Source organism: Semicossyphus pulcher, unplaced genomic scaffold, assembly GCF_022749685.1.
Source record: "Semicossyphus pulcher isolate SPU_LCO1_2020_fin unplaced genomic scaffold, fSemPul1.0.p SCAF_18, whole genome shotgun sequence".
Lineage (NCBI taxonomy): Eukaryota > Metazoa > Chordata > Actinopteri > Labriformes > Labridae > Semicossyphus > Semicossyphus pulcher.
The window spans coordinates 26180001-26195212 of NW_027211691.1; the positions used below are offsets into that span (position 1 = coordinate 26180001).

The window sequence follows — 15212 nt, forward strand, 5'->3', positions numbered from 1 at the left end:
GGTACGACTTTCATCTTCTTAAAGCAGGCTGAGAGTGTCTGGATGAGAACCTATTTGGTAAGACACGGTCAACACAGGTTCTCTAGTCTTTGACAGGAACTGCAGGCGAGGTAGCACCTGTTAGTCTTAGTAGCATGCAAGCTAGTGAAAGCCTCAGGACGAGAATGTCTATGGTTGCTTTAAAACACGTCAACGGCTCAATCTCCTTCCTCTCTTCAGTCTCATTGGCTGTTTTGAGTCCAGCTCAGAAAGGCTTGACATCATCCTCGTAAACATCACGTTTGAAATGATCAGGGCGCCCCTGTGAGTCGGTGAGTTGTTCGGGGGGTAAAGGATCTGTAACCCTCCCACATTACCGGATAATCTAGAAGCACATTGGTACCAACAAGGTCCCAGACTAGACTCCTGCAGAGAGTCTGTAATTCAGCCCTTTGAGGCCTGAGTTGGGCCTTGTCCAGATTTTGACGTTAGGGTTGTCCCTCCCTCCATCCACCCCGATCCCTACTGAGGCTGTTTAGGACTGACCTCCTCTTTCGATCCTGCTGAACTATTGTTGGTATAAGATCAGGTATTTGGGTGTCTGCTGTCTGGTGACTGACTGAGTTTACCCGAGGACAGTTTTGACACACTAGTTCATTCCAGGCTTACTGGACTCTTTAACATGCTGCAAAGCCAAACTACAGGAGTTTAAAAGTACAAGCAGATCTGTGCCTCTCCTGATAGGACCTCATAAAACCTTGTTGTTTTTCTAAGATGTGACACAGCCCGCCGTGAGAATACTTTGCACCCAGCCAGTCCTGTGCTTTGTTAGGAATAACTGATGCATTCAGGGACCTCAGTAATTATTTTGGGCGACGGAGATGGCGAGTAGGGGAGCGGAGGGACGACTGGATTCTTGGCGGAGACCGAGTGTCACCCTCCGTTTAGCAGCTCCGACACAATATCTATCTGTCCGCCGTTTTCTTTCCATCCGCCTGTTCTGTTTAAATTCCTCTCCTCCGTCCCTGTTTATCTTCTCCTCTTCTCTCCGTCTCTCCCCACACACAGAGGACAATTAGGCTAATTGAACTTAATTGAACACATCATTAGCGACATTCCACAATCCACTTTCATCTCCCTCTCCCTCTCTGCTGCTCGCTGTAACCTCGGTCTACCCTTCCTTCCTCTGGCAGACAGAATAAACCGGTCATTGTTGGATCTATTCTGGTGGCCACGTCTGTCTGGGGACTCAAACTAGCAACCCTGCGATGAGCTTGGGCCCGGTTCAATGAGTCCTGACAACAGAGAGGAAACAGTGGATCTCAGCTGCTTAGACAAGACAAAGAAAGAGAAAAACCGTCTGTCTGATATGAAAATAAACTATAATTAGCATGTTTCCTTTCTCTGTTTTCCTTCCTCTTACTCACATTTGTCTTTTCACTCTGCACTCTTTTGATCTTTTTCTTCCTCTCATCTTTTTCTTGGCTTTAACTCACATTTTCATAATTTCCTCTCTGTTTATTCTTTCTCTGCTGCCTTTGTTCTCTCCCAGCGTCCTCTTTCCTTCTTCACCCTGTCGTCTCTGATCCATCAGGTTTCTGTGACGTGGCTTTAGCGTGTTTATAGCGTGTTTACGGTCGCGTCCATGCAGCCTGAACGCTGTTTGAATCCCCGATGGCTCGTTTTAGTCTCCGTCGTCGTCCCACCACATCGTTTGGCTCGGCTTTGATGTGTGACCGGCCGCCAAAGATGCTCTATGTTTGGGAAGATGAATCACTCGATAGTAAACAACTACAGATTGTGTCCAGACCTGCCGTGCACCAACACATAAACCGACAGGAAATATTCTGCAGATACTGTAGATTCTGAGCAGAGTTTACTTTTCAGAGAAAAGGTGGTGATACTTTATATTTTCTTTCGTGTGCAGACTCAAACAAACAGTGAAAAGGTACAGTTCACCACATGTGGATTCATCCGCTGCTGAAAGTAGTCCGCTACAAATACATCAAGTTACCCTGTTTGTCTGATAAAAACCACAGCAGGTCTTTAAAACATGAAACTGTATTTGTGAAGTTCTCAGTAGGAACCAAAGAGCTTGGAGCTGAGAGCCACAGACAGGAAGTCACACTGTATTCAGTGACGGTTTAGTCATTTTCAGTCTCTAATAAAATAACATTTGAGATGTTTTCATTCCACATCATCTCTTGTGTTCATGTTTGGATTTAATACCATGGAGCTGGTTATTAATGTCCAGACATAAGATGAGCTTTGCATCTGTCAACCTGTCTGTCTTCAGCATTACGTTTCCAGTCCTATAGCTCACATGGTACATCTGTGGTCATTAGACCAAAGAAAGATGGTACGTTTTAAAAATGGACAGAGTGAGACATCTTAGTTTTCCCACCTCTCTGCCAGCCGCCCGCTGTGTCATCCCTCCGGGAGGAATCAGGGAGGACAGGAAGGGGGAGCAGTGGCCCCGCTAAATACAGGCAGGTTCAAACAGAGGGGGAGGACCTGGTGGGAAAGAGACACCGAGAGGGCGAGAGGAGAGAGAATTACAGAGAAGTAAAGCATCTTAACCTTGGTAACTGTCCCTGAATGACTCCAGCAGACTCAACACTCCCTGTTCGACTCTTTTAAACCTCACAGGGAGACATCAGTCAGCTATGCATTTATTACAAGCTGAGACAGAAGCTTTCAACCTGTCCCAGTATGAGCCGGTAAGGCTGATCGCTAAATGTTCTAAATGTGTTGTTACGTTAACAGGAAGTTGATACCTTATAAAAACAGTGACTTAAGCTCAGAGGTAGCAGGAGTTGTTTGTCTACTTCTGCCTCCAGCGGTTAGTTTGCTTGCACTGCTGTGTGACTTTGGTGTTTAAGTGAATATTTGCTCAGATACAAAAAAATAGAACAACACGAACAAACTTCCCAATTAGTTGCAGTAGGAGACAAGCAGCTCCCTTGTTCTGTGAGGTAAAATCAGTGTTTTTATGAATGGAGTCTGGTGTGTGTGCAGAGAGCGATGTAACGTCTGTGTGTGGTTAAAACAATCATCTTCCTCTGTAACAAAAAGGTCTATCTCTGTAGGGATCCTTTCTGTCATGTTGTCACACACTTAGAAGAACAATCTGAGCCTGTCAGTGGAAACAACAAGAACTTTTAGTGGACGACGTTTGACCCATCAAGGATTATGTTGCAGTCATTACAGCCTGTTTCGAGGCTTCTTGATTCATTGTAATAATTTCTTCTTTTTAATCGTTTGTTTTGTTACTTTACATTCACATCACATCCAAGTGAAAACTCTGAATTGTTGCGTTGAGTTTGCACTTTACAGATACATGACCTTTTGAGAATTGAAATGCAACAATGAGGTGTGGTCTCGTCTTTGCTCATCAAACTCTCCAGACATCGAGGGTTTATAGAGGATGTGATTTCCCTCCTCCTGTCTGAAACCTGAGCCGGCAGCGGCAGAGTCTCCTCGGCATTCTGGTATTTTGAGATGGGAACAGTTGACTGTCAGATTGGACTGCTTATCTGCTCTCTCATTATAAATAAAGTGGCCTGGGAACCCAGACACACAGTGGGAGTTACAAGCTGGCAACTTCAACTTCAATTTAGCTCAAAACTTTATTGTCCCAAGAGACAGATCTGGTCTGTAGACGAGTCTGGAAATGAAAAACATGCCATGAAATCCCTGCGTTAAACAATGAAAACACATTAAAAAGTGGTGAAAACACGACATTTGAAAGTCAGTTTAATGAAGAAGAGGCTGTCCTGGACTCTGGTTCCCACAGTCTCTGCTTTGTTTTTGTCTTTATGTTTGACACTGAATGTGTGGGTTTTCACAGCTGGAATAATGTGACAGACCACTTTTATTTGGTACAAACAGCCCGAGCGTGTGACAGGACAGATTTAGCACGTTAGCAATGAAAACAGACGCTGTGTTAAACTCCCCAGAACCTTGTTGTCCTTCAGTTTCTCTTCATTTGGTTTGTGTTGCTCCGCGGCAGCTTGCAATTAAAATAACCAAGAATACATGAGATACACAAGACACAGATTTAATTCAATGACGCAAGGAATCACTGATTCATGTCCTGTGTTTGGGGTTAATGCAGGAAGTCGTGTTCTTTAAGTACAGAGGTGCAAAATCTGTCTACAACCTGAACAGTCACTGTGTTAAAGCTGCAGTTCCTCTGGTGTCCACTTGAGGCTGCCTCCAGCAGTGAGTCAGTCCCCATAGAGCCCCATGTTAAACTTTACAGCAGAAATAAACATGTTTACAGCCTGGTACAAAAAACAGTTTGGGTCTCTATAGCTCATTTCTGTCTCCATGACAACTGTACGGGGAGAATCTTTATACAGCTCACCTGTTTACATTATATTAAGGCTTAAAGTGATGCAGCATTAGGGGCGTGGCCTCTTTGAGTGACAGCTGGGAGCTGCTAGCTGTCTGCTAGGTGTCCCCTCAGCTAACTCAGTCACTGAACGTAACTGTGAAGAAGTCCAGTAATGTTTTATGTACATGTTAGCACTGATTAGCAGCTCTCTGTGTCTGTGCTCACCTGACCTCACTGTTTGCATATTGATTTATTTTTACTTTCTTTTTAAATATTTCCATTGAACAATTTTTTCTTGAGTTGTAAAGAACAGGGTTGCATGCTAGGAGAGATGTAGCTCCACAGAAATGAAACATACGCTGATTCAGAAGCTAACGGGCTTCAGACGACAGGTCGGAGCTTCAGGACGATGTTTCAGCTCTTTAACCATCTGGAGCAGATTTATGTAAACTCACATCCATTTGTGTTTCTGCTCGGCGGGGCCTCTAATTGTGTCTTTGCATGCAGTCTGAGCACCTTCAGGCTGCAGGTCACTTTGATCTGCTCTAAACAGAGCTGTGATTGGTTACTGTACCTGGCAGGTGTCCTCTCCTCTGCCTCGCTGCTCCGTCAGGCTCCATGTGAGACGTTCACTGCTCTCCAGTGCTGTTAGGGCAGCCACTGACCCTTCTTATCACCGTGTATGACCTGCAGACTATTTCTGTTCATTAGTCGTTTGAGAAGTCGATCAGAAAACTGAAGTGACGTCTGTCTCAGTTTCCTTCAAATGTCCAACTGACACTCCAGAGCTGAGAGATGTTCTTGTCACTGCGAGACAGGAAGCAGACATACATCGATCACCTGTTGGTTAATCTGTCAACGTGTTGGCTGGTTCCATCCTTTTCCTTTCTCTCTCGCTTCACATGTCTTCTCTGTCCGGCTCTGCTTTCATCTCAATTAACAAGTGAAAAAACTTCATCACACAGCAATGTGTGTGTGTGTGTGTGTGTGTGTGTGTGTGTGTGTAGTAGGTCCAGACGAGACTTCGTCTCTCCTCCGGCTGACGATGAGCGAGTTTGTCGTTCGGGACATTCCTCTCGTCAGAAGGCGAGGCTGCTTTAATGCCTCCTCACCACTTTTGTTTACCGGCCGTTTGACAGCGTTACACAGACACACAGTGTGTGTGTGTGTGTGTGTGTGTGTGTGTGTGTGTGTGTTTACTAACACAGCCCCGCTGACTCACATGTGGTGCCAATAAGGCCGAGCAGGGCGTCGACTCTGGGGATCTGGAGCGGATTTCTGTCCCACGCAGGCGAGGCTGAGCCTGACAGTCCTTGCTGAGGGATTCACACGCCCATGTTTTACTTATACTCCATTAACGCCGTCATTGTTCACACCAACATTAAACTCTTTGATCTGATGGTCTTAAAGGGGCAGAGCAACGTTTGAGGAGTACACAGTAGTTTATCCTTGAACGTGGCTTCACTCATTACACACGGATTAGTCTACGTTTACACACTGGTTCTTCACAACGTTTAGCTTAGCATCAGCGTGTTCACAAGATGAATTCAAGGACTCTTTGACACTTCCTGTGCAGGTTGACACTGTGAACATGCACTTATTTTATACACTGTTCTTTTTAACTATAGTACATCTTTGTACATATAGTTTGTTGTTATGACAGCTTCCTCTACATTCAACACTGAACGTCTCCTTCAGTGGCGTTTAAGCGCTTGTTCCAGCTCTTTGACGTCGAGCTCAAACCCGACTCTCCATGACGTGAAGCCACTGCAGGAATCGAACCCACAACCCGTGTGAGAGCGTCACTCTGCAAACTTACAGTGTTTTTAAACTGCAGAAAAGAAATCTTCAACACAGTCTTCATGCTGTGTGTGTGTGTGTGTGTGTGTGTGTGTGTGTGTGTGTGTGCGTGTGTGTGTTTGTGTGTGTGCGTGTGCGTGTGTGTGTGTGCGTGAGGAGGGGGTGGATGGGTGACCCAGCCCGCTGATCCCTCCTACAGTAAACTCAGAGACAGAGGAGAGCTGTACCTCCTCATTCTGCAGGACATGTGATGGTTAGCTAGCTCATTAGCCACAGAGTAGTGTTTGCTAACCCGTCGCTCTGTTTCTGTGAGTCACGGATCCACACTGCTAGCCGAGCTAGCATTAGTGTTAGCTGATGACTTAGAGTTCGCTGACCCTTCGCTCCTCTACAGCTCCACCCTCTTGTCCAAATAAGGTCACTTCTGGTTCAACAGAAAAACAAGATGGCGACGGCCTTGAGACTTCAAAACAGTAGTCCACAAACCGCCAACGCCTGTAAACCTGACAGGTGGGGAGCAGATAGAGGTCATCATGTCTTTCTTTCTTTTCTTTCTTTCTTTCTTTCTTTCTTTTTTCTTTCTTTCTTTTCTGTCTTTTCTTTCTTTCTGTCTTTTCTTTCTTTTCTTTCTTTCTGTCTTTCTTTCTTTTCTTTCTTTCTTTCTTTCTTTCTTTTCTTTCTTTTCTTTCTTTCTGTCTTTTCTTTCTTTTCTTTCTTTCTGTCTTTCTTTTCTTTCTTTCTTTCTGTCTTTCTTTTCTTTCTTTTCTTTCTTTCTGTCTTTTCTTTCTTCCTTTCATTTTGTTGAACATTTGTCGCAGCAGCAGAAAGTTACATTAAGTCAAAGAAAAACTGCAGAAGAAGGCGAAGAAGTGTTTTTAACACACAAACACAGAGACCCAGTACACAAACAAAGACACACAATTACACAAACAGCTGAAGGACATATATACAAGCCTACACACACGCACACACACACACACACACACACACACACACACACACATACATACACACAGAGGTTTGCTCAGCCTGTTTAACGCAGCTCATCCATTGAAAGAGGAATTACGGTGGACAATGAACACAGAAACAGTGTATGTTTGGACAGATGGGTGGTGTGTGTGTGTGTGTGTGTGTGTGTGTGTGCGTGTGTGTGTTGTTGAAGTGGTCTCAGTAAACACAGGAACAGGGGACGGAGGGTGTGTTCACTGACATCATCAAATCAAGTCACCTCTGATCCCAAACTCACGCGGTGCGTTCAGGTGCTCCTGAAGCCTCGCTGATTGTCCTCTGATGGTCACGGTGTTTATTCTGCTGTAACTGGGTTTTTAATGTCGTGTACGGGTCAGGAGCGTCTTCACTTGGTGTTTGATGGTCTAACGTTGTTCTGTACGGCCTCACCTGGCTGTCTATACCTGCTTTCTGTTGGTCTCACCTGGAGTTTCGTGCTCTTACGTTGTTTTTGGATAAGTTTGTTCATCTAACCCAGGTCTCATCCTAACCGGGTTTAATAGTCTACACTGTGGTTTTCTGCTACGTTGGTACACGATGGCCTGAACTGGGTAATGGGATGTGTTCTTGATGGTCTTAACAAGAGTTTGGTCTGTTAAATTGGGTTTTGATGATTAACCTGGATTTTTAAGGGTTAACACTGGGCCCTCATAGCACGGTGCTGTTAGCCTCCCCTTTGTTTGTAATGGCCTAAACGTGGTCATCGCCTGTGTGATCCTGTTGCTAAGGCCTGAGCTTGTTGCTGTGGGCCTGAACTTGGTTATTAAAGGAAGAAACCTGTTTTCTGCAGTATTTGATGAAACACAGCTTTTTTTTAGCAAGTTGAAAAGTTGAAAGCACATTTCAAGGTCACAGACGTGTCTTTGAATTTCCAGACAAACTCCTGTCAGGAATGATTTCCTTCAGTAAGTCTCGGTCCTGGCCACAGAACAGATCCACCGTGTTTGTTTCTGCTTTGACCAGACGGAAGAATTTATGTAAAGTAGATGGAAAACTCTGACCTGTGTGTGTGTGTGTGTGTGTGTGTGTGTGTGTTTCAGTTTTCGACACACACTCTCCTCCCTCATCGCTGAGCTGTCCAAACACAGACACTGACGAGGGCCAGAAATCAGGTTTTATGAGTTGTTGAGACATCAGTTTGTAAAGATCAGTCTTCTGTAAATGGAGGGGGATGACAGAGAGAGAGAGAGAGAGAGAGAGAGAGAGAGAGAGAGAGAGAGGGACAGACCCGGGGGGGGTCTGTGAGGAGAAGAAGTCGGACAGACTCCAGGAAACACAGACGTCTGGTCTCTGAGTGTAAATGAGCGGCTGTGTTATCTCTTACCTGCTCTGTTTTTACATATTTAACACATTAAGTTCAAGCCGAGCAGACTTCACATCATCAGCGGTGTTTGACTGCCCTCCTTCCAGGCTGCCGTAGGTCTCACTTCAGCACTTCAGCTTTACAGCATCGTGCTCAGCGTGCTGTGTGTCTCCCACCTCTCACCTCGTTGATGTTTTGCATTCAGAGCCTAAAAAAAGCCCTGGTTCTCCTGGTTCTGAGAGAACTGAAGAGTCCACCCTCAGTTGAAAAGACGATGCATTACAAGTCTTTCATTCTGAAACCCTCTGAAACGTGCAGCGGCAGCAGAGCGTCTGTTCTGTCATTCCTCGGTGTGTCTGCAGACCGACGTGTGACTGTGAGGTGAACGTGTGAGTGTAAATCACACAGATGTAGCAACCGTCTGTCCGCAGCTCGTCTGTCATTACGGCCATAATAAGCGGCTCTGCATGAACACACGGCGCTGCCTTCCATCTGACTGCACTGTTACAGCTGCTGCTCTGTGCTGCTAACATGCTATTAGCATTTCCTCCGCCAGCGGCCGAGAGGAACATTTCAACAGTTTGTTCCCATCAGGACAACTTCAAGTCTGAGAGGAATAACACCGTCCATCTATTCCCATCATTTCAACCCTGACATGCACGGCGTCCTCTACAGTCCATAGATGTTTGGAACCGTTTACGTTGTAGTACCATGTCCCAGCCTGCAGGTGGCAGACCCACAAAGCCCTGTCTACAATTCCATTTGATTATTTCCTTATTATCTCTCTGTTGCCGTCAGAAATTACATCCAAAATTCATCATGAAAAGAAGATTTTTTAATCCTTCTTTCAGAAAACCAGAAATATGCAGGAAATACAAAATATGTGGAGTTTAAGACGATTTTTCTCTTTAGTTCTATGACCAAAAATGAGAGTATTTTAATCCTAAAATAAGGGTTAAATTACTATTAAAACATATTATTTATATTTCATTATTTATTCCAACACTGACAGTGTGGATCTTTAAGTTTATCGTGCTAAAATACAGACAGAAAAATCCTGTCTCTGACTTCCTGTCTCTGACTTCCTGTCTGTGGCACTCAGCTCAAAGCTCATTGGTTCGTACTGAAGGCATAAAAACAAACAGCAAGGAATAGTGCATTAATGAGGGACTACTTTCAGCGGCGGATGAATGAACATCTGGTGTTCTAGTGAATATTTGTTGCAGCAGTGCGTGCATGCGTGTGTGTGTGTGTGTGTGTGTGTGTGTGTGTGTGTTAGAGTGATTGAGTGTTATTAAACTTCAGTGTGTGTTTTCAGGTAATAAAGAAACATGTTCATCACTTTTTAAAAAGTTTTTACATCTTTGTTAGTTTTTAAGAACAATAGAGCTTGGAGATGACTCACTGACACACACACACACACACACCATTTGTTTTTAGATTCATTCACAGACAGGAAGACAGATACAACAGACTGATCCTGGATGTCGGCAGCATCGTGAGCGTCACACTAACAGATTGGATCGCTGCCTTTGTTTCAGGAGTTAAAACAAAGAGTCTTCTTCAGCAGCAGCTTGAGTCCACATCACACACACTATTCTAAGAAACAATGAATGAACAGGGCTTTTATTTTGTAATCTTACTGAAGTGAAGATGATGTAAGTGAGATAATCGCCTCCAAATTGTCGGTTAAACGGCGTTAATGGACTCGCTAAAGTGTCGAACGCCTACACACACACACACACACACACACGCACACACACACACAGAGACGGGCCGCCCATTCACACCGTTTAACAGAGCATCACTGCTGCTGACATTCATAAACTCCTAAATCGTGACTTTGATATTCTGTATGGACGCCCACGAGCGAGAGACATCACACACATAGAGAGAGAGAGAGGGAGAGGAAGGAAAGGTGATGCAAAGATCTTACTGTATGTAACGATGGTGGAAGGTAATTGGGGCTTCAACCCGATGATTAGCTCGCTGTCTGGCCCCAGGTTTCCAGGAAACGTAAAATACAGGTCTGTCTACAGGTGTGTGTGTGTGTGTGTGTGTGTGTGTGTGTGTGTGTGTGCAAGCCAGTTTGCATGCTCCATTTTTCTGGAACATTCTAAGTGTCCTAAGTGTGTGACAACATGACAGAAAGGATCCCTACAGAGATAGACCTTTTTGTTACAGAGGAAGATGATTGTTTTAACCACACACAGACGTTACATCGCTCTCTGCACACACACCAGACTCCATTCATAAAAACACTGATTTAAGCTCATAGGACACAGGAACTGCTGCTCTGCTGCTGCCTTGATTGATGAGTTTGTTTGTGTTGTTGCATGACTTTAATGTTTTAAATATTACTTTAGATCCAACAAATTATTTATGAGACACACCAAAACACACAAAAAACTTACCGATCAAGACAAGCAGTCTCCGTTCTCTACAAGGTTAAATCAGTGTTTTTATGAATGGAGTCTGGTGTGTCTGCAGAGAGCGATGTAACGTCTGTGTGTGGTTAAAACAATCATCTTCCTCTGTAACAAAAAGGTCTATCTCTGTAGGGATCCTTTCTGTCATGTTGTCACACACTTAGAATAACAATCTGAGCCTGTCAGTGGAAACAACAAGAACTTTTAGTGGACGACCTTTGAACTCTGGGAAACTGTGATGGACTATTTTTCTGTGAATGAATGAAAGAAAAGATGAATTTGTTGAAGATCCGAACTAAACTATAAATAAGTCCATTCCTCAAACACACAGCGAGAGGACAAGCTGCCACCAACTCTCACAGGAAGAATAAAAAACCTCACACATTTACGTTCCAAAACTATCTTCTCTAAACGGTCACAGCTCCTCTCCTGCTGACATCAGCTTTTAAACTTACCCATAATTCATCAGGAGCAGAACAGAGAGGTTTCACTCCTGTTACGGTTCATTCAGTTTTGCAGTCGTGCTGCTGTGACGACAGCAGAGCTCCTGGTGGGAACCATTAGCTGCTTTAAACGCCGCCCGACTCCAAAACCTCCGACCACCGCTGCTGAGTCAGCAGGAAGAGACAATCAGTGTGTGTGTGTGTGTGTGTGTGTGTGTGTGTGAGGTCATGGTAGAGACGGTAACATAATGATAAGTGTGTGCTGTGTGTGTAGATGATTCTGTGGCTCAGATGTGGCCAAACTCGTGTGTGAATTCACTACACACACACACACACACACACACACACACACACACAAACACACGCACACACACACACACACACACACACACACACACACACACACACACACACACACGTGTGTCATGCGTTCAGGTCTTAGAGGATCCACAGTGTGCTCGTCAGTCGTGGTCAGGTTAGTTTCACCACTAAGTTAACTGCTGACGGAGTTTGTATGAGACGGACATGCCAGCCAATCAGAGGCCAGGGTGTGACATCAACAGCCAATCAGGTCGTGGCAGATGTGTGTTCAGCATGAGTACGCACAGAGTACGCTATAGACGTGCTGTTTGTAAAGTGTCCTGAGATAAAACTGGTTGCCTGGCTGAACAGTGTGATAATGATGGTCATTGTTGTAACCCTCTCTCTCTGTCTGTGTGTCTGTCAGGCGAGGCTCAGGGCACAGTGAACTTCGTGCTGTCTAAAGAAGGAGGCGACCTCTCTCTGGTGGAGCAGGCTAACGTCTGGCTCTTTCTCCGTTTGGCTAAGACCAATCGCAGCCGAGCCAAAGTCACCATCCGCCTCTTCCAGCAGCGCCGGCTCCCCAGCGGACGCCCGTCTCTGCCGCAGGACGACCTTCTGCTGGCGGAGAAAACTGTGGACACTCGTCGCAGCGGCTGGCACACCTTCCCCGTGTCGTCGGCGGTGCAGGCGCTGCTAGAGAGCACTGAGAGCACGCTGCGTCTCAGGGTGTCCTGCCCACTCTGCGCTGATGCCGGCGCAACACTCGTCCTGGTCTCTGGCAGCTCGGAGACGTCGCAGCGCAACAACCAGCGGGAACAATCCCACCGTCCCTTCCTCATGGCCGTGGTCCGGCAGGAGGACAGCAGCGACTCGCGGCGGCGCAGGAAGCGCGGGCTGGAGTGTGACGGGAAGGTCCGCGTCTGCTGCAAACGGCAGTTCTACGTCAACTTCAAAGACATCGGCTGGAACGACTGGATAATCGCGCCTTCTGGGTACCACGCTAACTACTGCGAGGGGGAGTGTCCCTCCCACGTGGCCAGCATCACCGGGTCCACGTTGTCCTTCCACTCCACCGTCATCAGTCACTACCGTATGAGGGGCTACAGCCCCTTCCAGAACCTGAGGTCCTGCTGCGTGCCCACTCGGCTACGAGCCATGTCCATGCTGTACTACAACGAGGAACAAAAGATCATCAAAAAGGACATCCAGAACATGATCGTGGAGGAGTGCGGCTGCTCGTAAACACTCGGAGCTCGGAACCCGATCGGTCCAGAACCAACTGGACTGGAGGGGACCAGAGAGGAGGGGGACTCCTGAACCCAGAGAGAGAGAGGTGGAGGGAGGAGAAGGAGGGATGAGAGAGAGGTGAACAGGTGACGTTATGATCATCGTCACTTGTATCTGCTGCGTTGGATTCTCCACCTCCGTCCGTCCGTCCCATCATCCCTCCACCCCTCCACCCCTCCGTCCCTCCGTCCCTCGCGGTCGCTCTCTGGGAATAAAAACTTTTCTCCGTCCTCATCCACCAGAACTCAGAAAGCGTCTCGACGGCACTTTCAGAACAAAAGAGAAGAAAAAAGATAGAAAAAAAAGAATATCTAATATATTTTTGTTACAAAGGGAGGGAGCGAGGCTTATTTATGTGGCTGAGACGTTCAAGCACCACTCGACCTGTCGGATCTCGGAGAGACGAGGTGCCTGAAAAACTACTAACAAGAAATCTCAAAACTATGCAACTTGTTTCACGTATTACGATCGTATTTTATTTTACTTTGTTTTTGTCTCCCAACTGTTTACTTTTTCAAAATGTACGAGGAAGAAAGAAGAAGACTCTTTTCTATTATTTTTTGGAAGTATAAATTTGTGATGTTTGTGTGTGTGTGTGTGTGTGTGTGTGTGTGTGTGTGTGCGTGTGTGTGTGCGTGTGTGTGTGTGTGTGTGTTGAGAGATACTTGAAAGAAACAAGTTGGCCCCGCTGCTGGAACCAAACACTTCTTTATGTTACCATGGTTACCATGTTGATGTTATAATTATTATTGTCAGTAAGTATATTAATAATATTATTGTTGTTAATAATATTTGGTTTGGCTGCGTTCGTGTTTTTACGTCTGCTTTGTTGTTTTTTAAAGAAACGTTACAAACGTTTTTAATGTTTTGCACTATAGCGACACTCGTGCTCAGATTAGTGACTGAAGAGACCCTCAGAGAGAGGACACACACACTTCCTGTTCAGGTGACACATCTGAAAGCTCACAGGTTCGATCCCCATGATAAGCCAGTGTTTAGTCGCTCTAAGTTCACAGTCTTCTGAAGGACTCAAAGACTGAATTATAATAAAGAACTAATGTCAGAGTTTGTTTTTGATGTTTTTACATTTGATTTTCATCACGTTGCTCTAAACTGTCTCAACGCCTTCTCAAACTGCTGGTTCTAAACATCTGATTAATACTGTTGTTGTTATCACAGGACAGACATGTGAGTGAAACCAGTGTGAAAGAACGACATCAGCATGAAGAGCCTGTGTGTGTGTTTTTATCATCTTAGATCCCTACATGTCCCATGAAAACACAGTCCTGCTTAAAATGTACTGAATGAAAACACTGATGACATTTTCACCAAACAGAAAACGTGGAACACGAAGAGATGAAAGTTTGAACATCTAAAGAAGCTTTTTTCGTTTGTTTCAGCACAGTTGCAGGTTTTTAGCAGCTATTAGCTTTTAGAGGAACTACAGGTGAAGGAACTGAAATAAACAGCTAACAAGTTAGTTTATGTAGTGGTGCTAGCTACTTAGCTAGCTCTGAAGGCTAGCAGCTATAGAACACAAATGTTACACCTGTTTGAAGCTAAATGTTTAAACAAAAGAATAACGTAGCATGTGCAACATGAAATTCAATCCAGTATTAATGAGATGAATGAGACCCAGAGCGCTAACCAACAGCAGAGTTATGATGCATCAGGAACTTCCTGTTTGTAAAGTCGGACAATAAAAAGCACTTGAAAAATTAAACTTTTGGATCAGACTCATCAAGCTAACGCATGAAAACAAAACAAGAGGTGTTTCAACTCGCACCAGCGGCAGTTTAGCGGCGGCCATCTTCTGTAAGTTCCGTTCCAGCTGGCCAACTGCTCTTTCCTGTAGTCTCCAAAAAAACTACAAAAAGAAAAAAAAACAGACTAAAAGCACAAGAAAAAAAAACCTTGAAACAACTCCTACATCTTTGTCTGGTGGACGTTTACAGTGTGCCAGCTAGCTAGCTGAAGGTGATTAGCATCAGCCAAGAATATTGAAGTTATTGGCTTTCATCTTTGTGAGCTACAAACAAAAACATCAGACGTCCTCCCTTCAGCCTTTGTTTCTTTATGTTCTGATGTGAACATTTGTTAAAGTTTGTCTGAAACTAATTTGCACTCTGGCTAAATTTAAGGTCCACTTGATATATTCAACAATAATCTGCACAGAGCCTCCATGAATACACTTAAAATGAGCAGTTTATCTGGATTTACAGGAGAAATTCATGCTAAAGTTCATGATTTATGTGTGACGGTTTGTGGTGATTAGCAGTTTGTACCAGAGACAAAGAGGCTGATGAAGGAGGTCAGATGAT

The 15212-nt window shown here is 44.9% G+C and overlaps 1 protein-coding gene across 1 annotated transcript in view; it reads left to right on the plus strand.

Moving 5' to 3' along the window:
- The window catches only part of inhbaa (inhibin subunit beta Aa), a 16850-nt gene extending 3158 nt beyond the window's left edge, over nt 1-13692 (plus strand). Inside the window, exon 3 of the mRNA XM_069667077.1 lies at nt 12029-13692. Coding sequence (XP_069523178.1) covers nt 12029-12846 — 818 coding nt within the window. The 3' untranslated portion in view covers nt 12847-13692. The remainder of the gene's footprint in view (nt 1-12028) is intronic.
- Nucleotides 13693-15212: the final 1520 nt, after the last annotated feature.